The sequence below is a fragment of the Lagopus muta genome, chromosome 24 (assembly GCF_023343835.1).
Source record: "Lagopus muta isolate bLagMut1 chromosome 24, bLagMut1 primary, whole genome shotgun sequence".
Lineage (NCBI taxonomy): Eukaryota > Metazoa > Chordata > Aves > Galliformes > Phasianidae > Lagopus > Lagopus muta.
In genome coordinates, this window is record NC_064456.1 from 4,443,283 (window position 1) to 4,461,209 (window position 17,927).

The window sequence follows — 17,927 nt, forward strand, 5'->3', positions numbered from 1 at the left end:
CCTCCCCGGGCACTGCTGTGCTCACGTTGCCTTTTGCTGTTCCCTTGAGAGGTGATGCTCTGCTGCTGGGTTGAAGCCATAGGTTTGGCCCTGGGACTGTGCACCCAACCATTGCTGGAGCAGAAGCCCTTGGTGCAAAGTGTCAGGACACTGCTTGTGCGGAATGGAGCCAAGATAGAGGCATGGTGATGAGCCCCTGGGGGCAGGGTGAGGCTGGGTGCGTTGTGGCTGTGGTCCCTCCATGCCACCCTAACCCCATCCCCTGCACCTGGGTCTGCTCCATCCCTGTCCCTTCCCTGCCAGCCTAAACTTGTTGGCAGTGAGGGCTGGCGCAACCCTGGCAGGGATTTTGCCGCTTCCATGCTACATAAATAAATAACATGTCCTTCGTTAGATGCCACTGCCTAATTAAAGCTGTACATCAGTGGAACAACTTGCAGATGCGGCATCCTCTGTCCAAGCTGGTTTCATCACTCCTCGTGGCTCTGCATGCAGAAAATCCTCCCCCCAAATCCCTGCTCTCGCCTCCTTGCGATAGCATCTCTCTGTCGTCACCACCAGAGCTTTCTGGCATGCTCCAGCTCCTTCCCACCCCTGTCTGCTGCCTCTCCAGCCTCAGCTCTACCCATTTTCTCCCAGAGAACCACAGCGATGTGAAAAGAAACCAAATCCATCCCCTGCAAATGGGACTCCCAAAGGCTGTGGCAGGAGCTGGTCTGTGCCTTGCAACCCAGTGCTGACCCAGCTGGTCTGCGGCGAGCACTCACCCAGGGCAAGGATCTTCCCTGGCGAGTGAGAGCACCGAGTGCTTTGAGGCACTCCTTTCCTGTGTTGCAGTGAGTCGTGGAGCTCTTTTTAGCACAGGGGTGTTGCACAGCATGAATAATTCACCCAAGGGAGGATGGCGGCCCGTTTTGCAGGAGCTGCGTGTGCTCGTGTGTGTGTGTGTGTGTGCGCGCACTGACTTCGCTGCCTGGGAATGTAGGGCAGGTGCAGACCTTGTGGGGTGAGCGCTGGGCTGTGGGGGTTGGAGGAGCATTGCATTCTGCACCATGCACTGATATTTAGCGGGTAAATAACCTTCATGAATACTGGAAGGTGGAAACGGGCCGGGGGACGCTCTGATTAATCACTGCTCTGCTCCTGCTGCTTCATTTTGCCTGGTTTGTTATGGCAAATTGCAGCCCCTGGGGCTGCCCCAAACCTGGATGAAGAGGAGGAGGAGAGCGAAGGGCCAGTGTGGAGTTGAATGAGGGACGGCAGCCACTCCCTGCTTTGATCTCCACTGTGCCAGGAACTGCTTTTTTGGGGGGAAAGAAGAGCAATCTGGTTTATGTGCTCAGTTTGCTGGGCTGTGGGAAAGGAGTGTGCAGGATGGGAGCTCATCTCCCCCTTCCCTGAGCTGCATCCCCTCAAGTGCAGCTGTGTCATCCCGGAGCAGCCGGTGGCGTTGGTCTGGGAAGCAGAGGAGTTGATGATCAGCTCCATGGTGGGGTGGTTTTTGGATACCTGCCCCCTGTTTGCAGCTGGGGAAGCAATAGTGTTGAGGTCTGAGCAGGCCCTGCAGCCCCCCCAGCCCCTGTGGTGCTTTACGCTCTCTCTAATTAAAAGCTGCCGTCCAAATGGCTCAATGATGGAAATTCTAATTAAATCAATTCCATCTTGTCGGTGAACCAGAGGTTTGCATAAGATATGCATGAAATTAATAATTATGGTTAGGGAATTAGCTGCTCGTGACCCCCTCTCTGGCTATGGGGGGGGGGGGGGGGACTGCTGTGCTGAGTGTGGCTGTGTGCCCTGTGCATCTCCTCTGGGGCCATGCTGAAGTTGTCACCTTTGTTGAATTCTTTCCAATCCGGAACAAATTTTGTTCCTCCACCCTTCGACAAGATGCTGTGTAAGCTTGTGAGCTGGTGGTGATGGGAAGGGTGTGAAAATTCAGTGCTTTTGTGGTAGAGGCGTCAGGAGAGCGTTTGAGGTTGACCACAATGGCCCACTGCCATCTGCACTCCTCAGCCCAGCTGCTGCCTGCTTCCCTGCCATGCTCTCGTGCCCTGGGGATGCTTCTGGAGGCTGAGGGCATTTCAAAACAATGTTTACTGTGTATTTTTGTCCAAAGTAAAGGGGGAAGGAGTTTTGTTACTCCTGTCCCAGGGTAACTGCTTGCTCTGCATGGGATAAAGGAGTCCTGGGATGCAGGAGATCTGATCCCACTCATTTCCCCACCACACTGCGGAGTTCAGCCTGGGCTGGGCACGACCCAGGTGAGGAGCTGGGACCCACACAGTGCCTCTGTGACTTCATTCATTGTGCTGTGCCTGAACCTGCAGCCAAGATGCATCTCCAGCTCCCCCCCACCTGCAGCCGCCTTCTTTCTAAGAACCTCAAATTCCCTGCCTGCGTTTTGCTTTCATGGACCTGAAAGAACTTTTGTCTTTTATCTAAGAAAATAGCTGATGCCAGGAGTTGGGCTATTGTAAACCAGGAGATCAAAAAGGCAGAGGGGGAAAAAGGCAGAGGAAATCTATCAAATGGTCATTTGGGAACTGGTCTTTTATTTTCACTTCCATCCAGGGTGGTATAGTAAGAGAGAAAAGCTCTTTCAATTTGTTTATTAGAATCCAGCATCTTGCTACAGTCTGTGCATCAGTGGGTGTGTTCTAGGTATGTTTCTGAGCAGGGGTTGGACCAGGGATTAATCACACGCATGTTCTCCATGCAGAGCCCAGCATCTCTTCCACAGCCCTTGGTGGCTTGCATGGGATGGAGCTTGCTGGGGGCACAGCTGGGAGATCCCTATCTCTGTCCCCATTCCCATCTCCATATCATTCCATCCCCATTTCCAAACTCAACCCTACCCCATCTTCATTCCACTCCATCTTCATCCCATTCCCATCCCCAACCCCACTGCATCCCTATCCCCATCCTCATCCCCATCCCATCTTCAACACCATCTCCAACTCCATCCTATCCCATCCCCAGCCCCATCCCCCACCCCATCTTCATCCCACTCCATCCCCATCCCATCCCCACCCAACTTCAACCCCATCCCCTTCCCCATCTCCAACCCTATCCCCATCCCCTGCTGAGGACATGTGGTTTTATTGAAACCATTTTATAGAGAAAATCTCCCCCTGCAACCACACAGGGAGAAGGCATGGAGGGACGCAGCCATGCAGCCCAGCTCCCTTCCCAGACAAGTGATTGCTGGGCGCACACCTCGCCAGCTGAGCAGAATGTTAATCACACCTCGTGCACCAGCACTTGGTCACAGCTCCCCACCGAGCAGATCGCAGCCCCTCAGAAAGGAGCACAAAGCAGATTGTCACTGAGAATAACCCCATTTGTGTCCTGATAAAGGTTCCTTCCTCTCCTTCTCCTGCTCATTCTCCTTCTCTCCCTTTTTTCATCTCCAGCACTGCAGGTAGGTAGAGGGGTGCTGCTTCTTTCCAGGGACCGTTTAGCATTCAGGTGGAGTTGTGGATTTATAACATCGGGATCGCATTTAATAGAGAGTGAGAGCCTGGAGTAGCAGAGGAGAAAATAATAGAGCAGCAAAGAGAAAACTGTGGTGCACCAGGGGCACGAGTGGAGGAAAGATGAGGGGAGCTGGGCAGCTCTGTGGCTTTGGGGTGAGCCAGGGTGGGTCCTGCTCCACCTATTGGGGCAGGGTTATGCTGGTACCTAGCCATGGAGTTATGGAGCATCATCGTTAGAAGGCAGGTACCAAGATCATGCTCCCAGCAAGGTGGATTGGTCTTATAACATGCAGGAGGGTGCCTGCATGCCCTAAACCTCTCCCCATCCCGTCCACTCTGAGCTCTCATCTGCTGCTGCAGACTGGCTCATTGCTTAATGAAGGAGTGGTGGTTGGTGAGCAAATGCAGCCTGGAAGCATCCAGCAGCATCCAGGTGCCTGCTGAGCCTGAGGGGTCCATGGGGTTCCCTGCAGCTCTCCACGGCTCTGACAGTGTTTGTTTTCCTGCAAGCTGCAATTGCTGAATTGTTCCTAAATTGAGATGAAGGGTGGAGGGGAAAAGTTCTTCAGAAGCTGCAGATGGCTGCTCTGCATCCGCTTGCCCCTGCATCGTGGGAACAGTTTGGGATCAGCGATGCTTGGGGTTCTTCCACTTGCAAAGCACAGTCCGTGGGCATGCAGGAGGGCAGTGGTGGCCCCAGGCAGGGCTGTCACTGCCCCTGCAGTACTGTGACACGGTCAGGCTGCAGCTGGCTGAGCTCCAGCCCCTGCCGTTGTATTGCTGCGGAATTCCAAACCACGTCCTGCTTTTCAGCAGGGCTTGGCTTGCTGAGAGATGCTGAGCTGCCTCTGGAGGGGAGTGTGCTACCTACAAGGTTATGGGATGCGGGGCCAATGGATGGGGCTGGAGCTGGTTCTGCTATGTTTTCTGTAGGGAACTGAGGCTGGTGGGAAGGACCTGGGCTTGATAATTTAATAAGCCTTTTCCATCTCTAAGATAAATTAACATCTGTGGTGTGTTTTGGAGATGTAAAGTGCTGCATAAGTGCTAAGTATCGCATGATCCTCCAGTGCTAAATCACTCTAATGTGCTGTGTGAGGTGCAGGAGCTCTGATTAATTTAAAAGTCTTGTTTACGGGTTGGTTGGACAGGGGCTGTCAGGGCTGCTCACGTTGGTTCCTCATGGGGCAGGAAGCCAGAGGGAGTTCATAGTGTGGTGTCCAGGGCAGGAGCAAGGCTTCCTCTTTGTCTCTTCCATGTGGGCCCGAATGAAGCGTGGGAATGCCTTCTGAAATCTCTGTTGGGCATCTCTTTGTGTGATCCCTCAGCCTCCTCAGCCTTCTCCAGGTGGCACAGCTGGGATTTGGCCCTTGTTGTGGTGCTGGTCCCATTCCTGTGGATGCCCCTGTGCCGGCTGTTGGGTGCAGAGAAGGTGCACATCCCAATGTCCATGGGGTCTATCTCACAACTCCTGCACTCAACTGTGGATGGATCTTGGTGTGGCACCAAAGCTTTTGGCTTACCACCAATACCTAGTGGAATTGGTCACCCCCCACCCTGCGGTTTCCCCTCTGTGAGTTGCTGGTTCTGGGTGTCGTGGAGCACTCTCTGTCCATCTGGAGTCCCACCTGACCTTGATGTCCACCCCCTGTCCTCTACAGCTTTGGGAACGTGGATAAGGCGAGGGCCTGAATTTTGCCTCTTTCTCCTGATGCTTTTTTCTTTCCCAACTCCATCCCAGATCCCCCAGATCAGCTACGCCTCCACTGCGCCCGACCTGAGCGACAACAGCCGCTACGACTTCTTCTCCCGCGTCGTCCCATCTGACACCTACCAGGCACAAGCCATGGTGGACATTGTCAAAGCCCTCAAGTGGAACTACGTCTCCACCCTGGCCTCCGAGGGCAGCTATGGGGAAAGCGGTGTGGAAGCCTTCATCCAGAAATCCAGGGAGGATGGTGAGCAGCTTTCTCCTGGGATGGGGACTTGGAACAGAAAAAGCAATTGGGGAATTTGCAGCTTGTTTGGGAGAGGGAGGGATGTGTCTGGCTGGGCAGCCTGACCCGAAGTGTGGTTGCAGTGCATGAGCAGAGATGGATGTCAGTTCAGGGGATGAGCTGGGGGCTTTGGGGCTGCTATGGTTGCTGAGCTGTAAGGACATCATGGGGGCAATGTCTTCAGCCGGCCGTGTCCTGGCTGTGCGTCCCAGGGCGATGTGCTGCCAGCTGCCCAGTGCCGGCGGTACGGATGGGAGCAGCCGTCTGTCTGCAGGGCAGGGTGGCTGCTGCCAGCTCCTTTCAGAAAGCATCCTGAAATCCCATTCCCTGCACATGAGGAGACCTCAAATCTGCTGGGTCGATCGCTGCCAAGTAAGTGCAAACCGATCCAACCCCCTCCCTCTGCACAGAGCTGGGCGGCTTCCAGAAGAAAAGACTTTTACAAATAGTCTCAGGTTTTAACAGAAAATAAAGTTGGCACTGGCGCACACTTCACCCAATTTTAGTGGAATTATCCTTGAGGGCAGGTGCTTTAACTTGTCTATAGGCTTTGGACAGGCGGAAAGTCTGCGCTCAGCAAAACTCTTTGCAAGGATTTGTCAGGAGCCAGAAAGCGTTTTGCTGACGGGAGCACTGGGGTGCTTAGGAGGGATTAACAGCCTCGGGAGTGCTGGAAAAGCTCGTGGGTATCGAATGGATGCTGAGCACCCGCTGGGGACTGGCTGAGAGGGGCAGGGACCCCCAGGCATTGCTGCTGTGGGTATTATCACAGTGAGCATCAGCGTGGGGAATGGCTCCGTGCGCCTCCTTGAGCCATCCTGAGAAACCACACAGGGAGCACTGGGGCCAATCCTCACCCCCAGTCACTTCACCTCTGCAGCACAGCACGCACAGGGTGAGCTGGGAGCTGAGGAGTGTTTTCTGAGGCAGTTAAAACCCTGCAGAGAGCAGGCTGCTGCCTATTACTGGCTTAACTGTGTTTGAATGGCACATTAAGTTCTGGCAAAATCGGTGGGACACCAGCCTATCTGGAGCTAGTCAAACTGTGTTATGGCCTTATAAATGGATAAAGGGAATAAAAACTTCTTGGTGACGAGCTCCTAATCAAAGCCCTATAAATAGGAACAGCGTTAATTCTGTCTCTCGCGCGCGCCGTGGCGCTGGGAACCGGCTGTGCTTTTAATATGCAGAGAAGCCCATCTGGGGATTCAACCTGGAAACTGCTCTTCAGGATTTCGACTTGAAAAGCAGAATATTTCCATGGTTCTCTGGTCCTGCAGGAGGAGTGTGTGAGGGTGTTTCAGAGCTGGTGGATGCGGTGACCTGAGGCTGTGTGTGTGGCTGCGCACAGCCTGTAGTGGGGATGTGGTGGAGCGGTGCTGGGGTACTCAGTGTGCTGTGTGTGCAGAAACCAAGCGTGAGTGCAGGCTGCTGCAGGGGCTGCATGGGGCTGGGGGCGTGAAGGTTGGGCATGCGTGGTACCCAGGGGCTGCAGAAGTGGGGAACAGGGGGAATGATGCTCGTGATGCTGCAAGAGGTGCATGGGTGGGGGGCGGGGGGAAGGGGTACCCAGGGGCTGCAGAGCTGGGGGATGTGGGAGAATGATGCTTGTGATGGAGGGGGATGATGCTCAACAGTGAGACAAGGGCTGTGTCTGTGGCTCTGTTAACAGCTTAGCTGTTGGCTCTGCTGGGGCTTGTAAGTGCTAACTGCAGCCCCATCTGCCTAGGGATGATGGGAATAAAGCAAAAGCTACTATTCTGAGGATGAGGGGTATATTGCATGACATTAAGTGTGGTTTGCCACCCAAAATGGCTTGCATTGGGCTGGCAGGTTCTGCTGAGGTGCCCATGTCCTGTGGCAGGGGAAGGGCTGATGAGTGCTGGGTGACGTGGAGAGGCAGCATAGCATTGCACGGCCCAAGGATGCTCTGCCAGCTCAGCAGCCCTCTGTGGGTCTGGGTGTGGGGTGGACGGAGCCAGGGGGACTGGGCACTATTCAGAGCCTCTATGACACACCAGTAAGGAGTGGTGTTGGGAGTGATGGTCTCACTGCAGCCCTCCTGGTTGGAGATACCTGTGGCTGATGCACACTGCTATAACCAGATGGTTAATGATATGATGGCGTAATTGCAGTATAAACGAGTGTACAAGGAGCCGAAATGCACGCGTATTAATCCGGGGCTGAGGCAGTCCTGTAATTTGTGTATCCACATAACCCAACGATTATGTGCATTAGTGATAATTTAGTTATCAAAAAGCATAATTCCACTGTAATTGCGGTAGAACGGCGGCATAAGTGCAGCCCGTGCCTTATCAGCAGCAGCGCCGCTCCCCTGCTCGCTTCTTTACCAGCGCCGCCGTACATCAAACCCAGCAGCGCCGCGCAGCCGCTGCCACTCTGCTGCCAGCATGGGGTCCGGGCGGCTTCGCCAGCGTCTCCCAGTGGGGCGTCCTCAGCGTTTCCTCACTCCTGCTGGAATGAGAACATGCTTTTTCTTCTCTTTCTTTCTTTCTTTCTTTCTTTTTTTTTTTTTTTGTCTTTTCCCCTTCCTACTTCCTCTTCCCTTTCCTTTTCCCTTTTCCTTTTCCCTGTTCCCCCTTCCCCCATCTCTTTTTCCCTTTCCCTTCCCCTTCCCCTTCCCCTTCCCCTTCCCCTTCCCCTTCCCCTTTCCTTTTCCCCTTTCCCCTTTTCCATTTCTCTTTCCCCTTTCCTTTTTCTTTTTCTCTTTTTCTCTTTCCCCTTTTCTTTTTCCTCTTTTCTTTCCCTTCCCCTCTCCCTCCCCCTCCCCCTCTCCATCCCGCACTCCCTTATCCTCTCCTTTTCCCTCTCCCTTCCCCCTTTCCCTTCTCCTTCTTCCCATTCCCCTCCACTTTTCCATTTCTCTTTCTTTTTCCCTTTTCCTTTTTCCTTTTCTCTTTCCTTTCCCCTTTCCCCTTTTCCTTTTCCCTCTTCTCTTCCCCTTTCTCCTTCCCTCCCCCTACTCTTCCCCCCTTCCCCCTTCCCCTCCCCCTTTCCTTTTCTCTTTCCCTTCTCCATTTCTCTTTCACTCTTCCTTTTGTCCTTTTCACTTTTCCTTTCTCCTTTCCCTTTTTCCTTTTTCTTCTTCTCCATCCCCTTCCCCTTCCTCTTCACTTTTCCCTTCCCCTTCCTCTTCACTTTATTAATTTGCAAACTCCTCCAGCCTCGTGCTCTCTGTTGCCCACTGCAATGTTTGAAGAAGAGCCAGGTTGTGTCTCTGTGTCCCCTATAAATTCAGATGGTTTTGCTGTCACCAAATGCCGTTACACCAGCACTGGGAGCGGGCGAAGGATCCTTCCTCTCCTTTTACAGCCTGTTCTTCTATGTCTGGCTCTCATTTGCACTCCTCCAGCACCATAAAGCAGCCGACAATTTATTTCTGCTTTAAGGTGTCTGCGGACTGGCAGGGTGATGTAGCAGGGCTGCTGCAGGGCTGAGGATCCGGCCCTGGCCGCCGTTTGTCACGCAGCAGGACTGCGGGGTGCAACGCCTGGGGACGCAGCAGTGCCTGCCCACAGCCCCCATCGCCCCCCTCTGCGTGCTCCTCCAGAACGCCGCCGCGCTTCATTTCTCATGCCAAGCCTGAGCGTTCCGAGTCGGTTTTTATTTCCATCAGGCAATAATGCTCATTGCTGTAGTTAGCAGTTAGCATTCAAGCTGTTTGCTTTCTGATGCATTAGCAACTTGACCTTCAGTTTCGATTGCGAGCGAATCCTCGTGCTAAACCCGCTGCGGCGCCGCGGTCACGGCACAAACCAACCCCTCACCAGTGGGTTGGGAAGGAAGGAATTCACCCCAGGGCAGTGTGTGCTGCTGAGTGACCCACAGAGAACCGCCCTGCAGCTGCGGGCTGCAGCCTGACCCTGCAGAGCCATTAGGTTTTATATACTGCAATTACTCCTTGGCCCCCGGGGGCTGCACCGATGGCTGGACGGCCGTCATTCATCAGCATGGAGGTTTTTCAGGTGCTGGCATTGCAAAGGCTGTGTTTCATTCAGGCACTTTTCGGCATTTGAAACGCATTCTCTTATTCCACCAGAGCACCCTGCAAAGACAGTGGGTGTTACGAGTGTTTGCATCGAGGTTGGCCCCAAGGCCAGCAGTGGGCTGTCCCAACCCACGGTGTCACTTCGAGGGGATGGAGCTGCCTGCCGTCCCTGGGCTCTGTGTGCTGACACCTCCAGTGTCGCTCGAGATCTTGGAGATGAAGGATGAGATTTATGCTTATGTAATGGGACTGGTTGGTGCACAGCGTGTTGTGCCACGCGTCATAATGTGCCGCGCTCTGCTTTGTGAAGAGGGCAATATTTCTAGGCAAATGCAAGGCTCCTCAGTCGCGTGCCTGGATCAATTTCACACTGTCATTTCCCCCCTCTCTTGTTTTATCCTTCGCTGAGTTTCCTATATTTTTAGTTAAGAGCCTGATACATATTTGTGATGCATTTGTTCATTACCATGTGACATCCATGGCTGTCGTTCTGCTCTGCGCTGGGCTCATTACTTTTGGCTGATGCATCAGAATGTCACCCCCAAAAGGGGCTCTGACACTCACAGCTGAGCAGGGAGTTTGGGCAACGCCAAACGTGGGCTGCTCCCAAATCTTAGGGCGCAAGCAGACACCGGGTACCACTGGCAATGGGTTTGGTGCACAAGGCTCACCATGGGTATCTGCTGACTCTGGGCAGCTCCCTGTGCTGTGCCCTGTGGGTGGGATGCCCGTGCATCTCTGATCATCTTCTACCCAGGGACCAAAATCCGGGCTGTACCCATCCAGCAGCACAGCCCATTGGATGCCTGTGGGCAGAGCCCTGCTCATGGTCGGGTCCCAGCATCCTCCTGCTGCAGACACAAAGGGGTGGGATGGGGACAGGGAGCTCCACAGGCCCTGGGAGCACGCTTGTGACACCAAGGCTCTAGTGCCATCACTGCTCTGTGTTTCCAAATTCTTGCAGGCTCTTGCAGTATTTCCTGGTCTTTTTTTCCCTGTTCCCTCCCCTTCTTCTTTCTCTTTTCTTTCTATTCAAGCCAATGTTGTGTGTCACAGTGCAGACAGGAGACAGCTCTGAATGGCCTCCTGCCTCAGTTTCCCCACCTACAGTAACCTTGCTGTCCTCAAGCTGTTTGCTGGTGGGTGCCAAAACCCCCCGATGTCCCCCAGCTCCCTTCAGACCCAGGGCTTGGGTAGTGTGTGTGCCTGCAATCTGCCTGTACATGAGGCTGACCTTGTCTCCTTGCTCTGTTCCTGGTTACACATCTGGCTGTAATTCCTTTGTGAGCTGGAAAGCAGGGGAAGGAGAGCAGCAGGACAAAGAGGAGCTGATAGCTGTGGTCGAGGTGGGCGCTGGCTGGCAGCTGGCTCTGGGCTTTGCAGGCAGCCCACATGGCTTGTTAATATTTCTAGCACACGCTGGCTCCTGTCCCATTTCCAATGGGGTGACACGTGGTGGGACATTGTCCTCAATGTGGTCTCAGGGGGACCATGAGGGGAGGAGCAGAGCAGGGTGTGTGTTACAGGTGGTCCTTTTGTGGGGATGGTACCCATCAGTAACCCCAGGCTTTGAGGCTGTGCTCTGTCTTGCTGCCCAGAAGCACTGAACCGCACAGTGCCAACACTGTGCAGCATCCCTGGGTCCAGGCTGGTGCGAAGGGAAGAGTTGCTTTTTTCCCATTCTTTTCCCCGCTGCAAATTTATTAATTACTGATTTAGCCCCAGCAACGCGGGCGGTTGAAAAGCAAACACAAATTGCTCAGATCCATAACGTCTGATGAGATTTCAAAGCACTGAAGAGCGGCAATTGAACGCATTCCAAGGCCAAGGCAGGCAGTGAGTGCCAGCAGCCTCCTGTGATGGAGGCTCAATGTGATGTAGAGCATTTGAGGGGTCTGGGATTCCACTGGTCTGGTGGGACTGGGCTGGGAGAGCTGCCTCTGCCCCCTGCTTTCCATCCCCAGGAGGAATGGGCAGAGATGCCTGTCTTGCAGTGACGTGCATTGAGATTTGCTGCATGTGGGGATGCATCAGGGCTGGTTTGGGGTGACAAAGTGGGACAGTGTCCCCAGCTCTGCCCATGACGAAGCTAGAGAAGGTGCTTTGGCAGTAGTGGGACTGGGAGCTGTGGGGTAACACAGTCTCCTCTGGGCATTGCTCTTGATGAGGCTGTGCAGTAGTGAGTGATTAGAGCTGCTGCAGTGAGGAGTGGGGTGTCTCATCCTGCATGCCCAAAGCTGTCCTCGCTACCAGGAGCTTTGCCTCTATGAGAGAGTGAGCTGTGCCCCTAACAGCTTCTCCAACACATCAGCTCCTGGAGGCTTGGAAGTGATGTGAACAATGAACACAAGGGCAGCTGCTGCAGCAACCAACTTGCCAATTAAACCTCTGGGCCTAGAGACCTCGTCTAATTGGCCTCCTTTAGGAAAGGGATGTGGGAAATGGCTGTGTGGGAGGTGGGTGCTCCCTGTTGGTCCATGCCAAGAGATGGTGGCAGTGAGTGACCCAGTGGCAACTTGGGCTACTGGGAGATGGAGCAGCCAGAGGTGCCCAGCTTTGGCCTCCTGCCCCAGCTTGGCTATGGGTTTGCAATTTCCCTGCACATCCCTGTGCCAAACAAGCACTGGGTTGCTGCTCCTCATGCCAAGCCATTTACAACATACCCCACAGCCATGCTGTGTGCGCTCCGATGCCCCCGCAGTGCCCTGGGAGCGCTCCCAGCCCAGAGGGGTCCCCACACACCTCTGTTTGCAGCACAGCTGAGTCAGCCCCCGCATTTCTCCAACCCAGTGTGTTTGCACAGTGCTTTGCAGCTCTGCAGGGAGCCCGAGCAAAGCGCTCCCTGATTGATGGTGTATGTTAGCGACAGCAAAAGCTTATTATCTACCTGCAATCAAGAGGGCACTTGAGCGCTGCGCTTCCTAGAGCAGCTGTGCTCCCACCGAGCCCTTAATGGTAGAGATTAAACCCTGACCTGTGTTTGACAACACGTGTTAACCCCACTGTAATGAGGAGAGTACCCGGGAGAGAGGCCAATGGATGCTGGGAGGTGACCCCGTGGGAAGGGGGACATGGCCACGTGCTGAGTGTTTTGCTGAGTATTTCCGCCTCTGATGCTGTGGGTCCCAGCTGGGAGCTGCAGCTCTGGGTGCAGGAGTGCTGGCCCAGCCCATGGCAACTGTGCAGCTGGACCTGTGCTGCATGTTGGAGGCTTCTTGCTGCAAATGCTCTGCACCCTTTGGTGCTGCACGTCAGCAATGACAGGATGCAGTATAGCAATTGAGCATCCTTACATCGGGTATCTCCCAGCTGCTTGTGGGCGATTCTCCAGTCTCCTGCTCCTCTTTGGCTCTCCCTCAAAACTGGGGGAGGAGAGGTGTTGCCAGAGCTCAGCTCCTGCCCCCTCCCCAGCCATAGGGCCCCACAGGCAGGGTGCAACACTGCGCTGCTGGAGGAGGGAGAGCAGCCACTGCATCGCCATCACCGCCTCCTCCCCTGCTCCTTTGCCATAAAGGAGTGTTTTGACTAAATGGATTTTTGCATGGAGACAGCAGGAGCATCGTGGCAAATCCCCTCCCTACAGCAGTGCAGGAGGGAGGGGTGTGTGTGTGTGTGTGCTATGAATAATGCAGGCACTAAAAGCTGGGGCTGCTGGAGCACTGAGATGCTCACCGCTCTGCCCTGCCCCAGCCTCCCCCACTGCCATTGGCCTCTTTTTCCAGACCATTAATAAAAGAGAAAAAAAATACGTAATTGGTGTTGCCAGCGTTTGCATAATGGGTGGAGGAGGACTCTGGGGCTTTCACCTGGGCCACTTCTGTGTTGCTATTTTGGAGTACAGAGAGCCCCAATTAGCTTTAATAAACTGGAAGCGGTTGCAGACACGGCTGTCTGTCCTTAGGGCAGTTTTCCAGCCTTGCTGGAGTTCCCTCCTTGCTTTTCCCACCTGCTGTCCTGGCTGCATCCCGCTCCCGTGCCCTGCACTCTCCAGCCGCTGCAGTAATAAATTCCTCATTATGCCCTAATTGCCCGTATCCTTTTTTTGTTACCTTCCTCGTTAGTGTGATTTAACAGAGCTGCTGCGTAACTGAGCCACTTCTGAATTGCCATTGATTTCTTCTCCTTTCCTATTTATTTATGGGCCCATCTCTTGTGCCACCTCCTCATCCCATGCATGCAAGCAGCAAGCCCTTGCTGGTGGCAACGTTTGTCCCCTTATTTTTCTGGGCATTGGTGTTGCTCAAAGCAGATAAATGAAGAATGAATGCATGGGAAGAACCTAACGCAGACCCCTCTCTGCTGCCCTGGGGAAATCCCAAAGCTGGATTTGCTGCAGCGCGCTGGGAAGAGGTTGGTGCTGCAGATGCTGAGTGCACACTTGGACCCTCGTGTCCCTGTGCTGCCCACCTGTGTGCAGGAGCATGCAGTGCTGTGCGAGCCTGGAGCAGGATGCACTGCTGGGAGCATCGCAGCGTCACAGTGCTGTGCTGGCCTCAGCACTGTCACACAAGTGTGTGCGCTCCCGCTTGACTGCACCGGGCTCTTGGAAGGCTCTGGTGTTTGCAAACTACTGCTTTGGTTGGAATTTCTCCTTCTATTGCTATGGAAACTGTAATTAAGCTGCAGTGGCTCCATAGGCACAGCCACCATCCCCGGGCAGCGATGTGTCTGTCCCGCTGGCACTGCCGGCTGCTGCCCGCCGAGCTGTCCGGGAATCTGTTTATCCAACTCCCTCCTCTCCATCCATCTGGTTCCCCAGATGGGAAACAAGCAGCAAATTGGCCCAGTTTCTTCTTACTGGAGGGAAAAAGAATAAAAATGAAACGTCTCAGCGGTTTGGGTGCATTGGGAATGCAGTGAGCAGAGCTCCAGGCCCAACGGGATCAGCCCCTCTCCGCCAGTGGGCTGCAAAGGACATCATTTTGCTGGAGGGACTGAATCCTCCCATCCCAGTGGCTCCTGTCCTCCTCCTGCCCCTCCCCAGTGCTGTAATCTGGGGAATCTCAACCCTCTGCTAATTGCTCTGACCTTTGCTTGAGCAGGGATCTTCTAGTGGCAGGTGAATATCAGCTGTGTCATTTGCTATGCAAATCGACACCATCAATTACATCCTGAAGGTCCTGCAATCTTTAATTTTCTCTCTCATCTCTCTCCCTTTATTGGCATCTGTGGTAATGCTGGAGCAGGAGGGCCTTGGCTTTTTGGAGCTGGGAACCCAGCAGCTACATGCAGGGATGCGTCCAGCTGCCAGCTTCTCCTTGTCTCTTTTAATTTTAATTTTAATTAGCTGCTTCTGCACATGCCCCATGGCTGGCTGGGTGATTGGCTTAGGAGAATCTCCCCAGCCCAGAAGGAGGAACCTGGGGGTATCTGGGTATGGAGTGAGGCTGCGGGGAAGGGAATGAATCCCTTTGCGTGGTTGTGCTGCTAATCCAGAGCCAAAGGGCTCTGCCAGGGCTGTGTCCCATTAATGATTCTTCCTAAGTCCTGTATTTGACCACTGGATGAGCAGAGCCCTTTGCAAAAAGCCAGCACTGGTGCTTGAAGTTTGAAAATCCTGAGCCTCTGGATAGGGAGTTCGTGCCCATTGGGGATGGGGTGTGATGTGGTGTGGATTGAAATGGTGGGTGGGAAGCAGGGGTGAGCTGCTGAGATGCTGGATGAGAGGAAAGGATGCACTGAAGGCTGCAGAGGAGAGGAAAGGTACTGGGGAGGCCTCATGTGCGTGTCACCCATGGTGGGTACTGTGCTCCCATGCTGATCCCCAGGCTTGGTGCAGCCACTGCGGGACAGCCTCCAAATGTGGGACTCTCCGTGGGGTGGCTCTGGGTGGGTTTGGGGAACATCAGCTTCTGTTGGTGCAGCTGGGTCAGCGCATGGGACCACGAGGAATGGCACAGGGAGGAGCCCCTGGCTGTGGTGCAGGTGGGCTGGGGAGTCCCACGTCTGTGCGTCGCAGGGCTGTGGGACAGGGCTGTAAACATGGGGTGGGATTGGGAGGGTCTCACTGCTGGGCTGTCTGTGCTGCAGGCGGTGTGTGCGTGGCCCAATCCGTCAAGATCCCACGGGAGCCCAAGCCTGGAGAGTTCGACAAAATCATCCGCCGCCTCCTGGAGACTTCCCATGCACGGGCGGTCATCATCTTCGCTAACGAGGACGACATCAGGTGCAGAGGGGCTGGGAGGTGGGCGAGGATGTGCTGCAGGGTGGGACAGATATGTGTGCAACACGAAGGGGATGCACCTTGCAGCGTGGCACAGATCTGTCAGGGCTGACTTCCAGCCGGCCACCTGGCTGCTTTCTGCCGTTGAACTGCAGCAACGCAGAGCTCAACAGAGAGAAATCTGCATTCTGCTGGCTCTGTAAAGCCTCAGCCCCACCAGTGCAGATTCTGGAGTCCCCTCCTTGCTGCCCACCAGCCCTGCAGCCATGCCTGGAGCTGATGAGCAGCTCCACAAATGCAGCGACATCTTGCAGCTCTTAGAATCTCAGAATTGCTTGAGTTGGAAGGGACCCTTAAAGGCCACTTGGTCCAGCTCCCTGCAACGAACAGGGGCATCTGCAGCTAGATCGGCTTGCTCAGAGCCTGTTCGTGTTTATGGAACTCTTGTTGATGATGGAGCAGAGTGATTCACATGGAGCTACCCCTGATTTCCTAAGTATCTAATTTATTAATCAGCAAACATTATGTAAATGTGGGTAAACTGCGATTTTAAATCAGTTTACATCAGATGTGCAAGTACTCCGAGTTTCTTCCTTCCTTCCTTAATAGAAATGTCTGCAAACGTGACATTTACGTGGCTGTGTGTTGAGAAACAGGGGATTTACCTTGCTGTGCAAATGGCAAGCCCCATTAACTGGAGTTTGCAAGCATTTACCCATCCAAATAGGATTCTATTGGGTGAAGAGAGGTTTTCACACACCAGCTTGCACGTGGCAGCACATGGCTTTAACCAGGCCCTGGCAGTGCTGGATGGCTCTCTCCCGTTCTCAGACATGCTGATCAGAGCTGGGAGCACATAAGCTCTCCGGTGCTGCTGAATTCATTCCTGCTGCAGCCTAACCTGATTATTTTTTTTTAATATTGGGTAATTAAGGGGGAAGTCAGCAAATATGCGAATGGGGAGAAGCAGCCTGTGCCCAGGCTGGAGAGGATGGAGAGTGTTGGAGCGGAGCAGTGGTTTGTTCCCATGTACCCAGTGTGTGTGGTGCTGATGGAGTGTTGGGAATGGGAGATGCAAAAGGCTCTGAGCCTCACTCCCATGCCATGCTGCTGTCTCTTTGGGATGGGCACAGAGCTGCATCCCAATCCTGAGCAGCACCCGTTGCTTTCTCTCTGCAGAAGAGTGCTGGAAGCGGCCAAGAGGGCGAACCAGACAGGGCATTTCATCTGGATGGGCTCAGACAGTTGGGGCTCCAAGATCTCCCCGGTGCTGCACCTGGAGGAAGTGGCTGAGGGCTCTGTCACCATCCTGCCCAAGCGTGTGTCTGTCAAAGGTAAGAAGCTGTGCTCAATGGTTTGCTCATCTCCTCCTTAGCTGCCCTCCTGATGGCATCCCATCAACACAAGGTTTGTGCTAAGGCAGGCTTTGCCTTTCCCAGAGCAATGCCCCCAGTTTCCCATCTCACCTTCTTGCTTTGCTTGGGTGGCCGCTGGGACAAAACCACCTGCAGTCTTACTCTTCCCAATTGCTCCCAAAACATTTCCCTCTGCTTGGTGGCTTTGGGGTCATGTTGAGCACCTCCCTACCAGCCCAGGGGCTCACCCCCTCTGTCCCCTCTTCCCCGGGCAGGTTTCGATCGCTACTTCTCCAGCAGGACACTGGACAACAACCGCCGCAACATCTGGTTTGCTGAATTTTGGGAGGAAAACTTCCACTGCAAGCTGAGCCGACACGCACTGAAGAAGGGCAGCAGCATCAAGAAGTGCACCAGTAAGGAGCACTGCTTGTTTGCTAACCAGCAGTAAGGATGCTGCGGGGTCATGTGGGCTCTGTGGGGATGTGAAGATGATGCCCAGGGTGGACATGAGAAGCATTTTGCTTGCTTTCTCTTTATGACTTCTCAACTCATCCATGTCTTTGTTGCTCAGGAGCTGCCAGCCCAGCTCAAGGAGCTGCGTGGCAATTGGTGCTCCACCAGTGGTGGGCTCAGTGCTAAGCGGGCTTTTGGGACTAAGCAAAAAAAAAACATGTGGGAATGATGCTCCAGAAATGCTCTTGACCGTCCCTGTGTGCTGTGTGTAACCTAGGAAATGCATGGAATGTGTTTGGTTTGTGTGTGCTTGGTCCTGGTCCCAGGGCTGCTCGCTGCCTCTCACAATCCGTGTGCTTCTCCCTTCCCTTGACTCCATCATCTGCAGGCACCACATCACCCACATTTTGGGCTAAATTCTGCATTAGAGTTCAGACACCTGCCTTTTTCTCACCCTGGCACAGGCGC

At 54.1% G+C, this 17,927-nt stretch overlaps 1 protein-coding gene across 2 annotated transcripts in view; it reads left to right on the top strand.

Annotated features, from left to right (window-relative positions):
- The window catches only part of GRM4 (glutamate metabotropic receptor 4), a 43,890-nt gene that overhangs the window by 12,258 nt on the left and 13,705 nt on the right, over positions 1–17,927 (top strand). For both annotated transcript variants that reach the window (XM_048925692.1, XM_048925691.1), the window contains exons 3-6: positions 5,221–5,437; positions 15,516–15,651; positions 16,828–16,982; positions 17,279–17,419. In XM_048925692.1, coding sequence (XP_048781649.1) covers positions 5,221–5,437; positions 15,516–15,651; positions 16,828–16,982; positions 17,279–17,419 — 649 coding nt within the window. The remainder of the gene's footprint in view (positions 1–5,220; positions 5,438–15,515; positions 15,652–16,827; positions 16,983–17,278; positions 17,420–17,927) is intronic.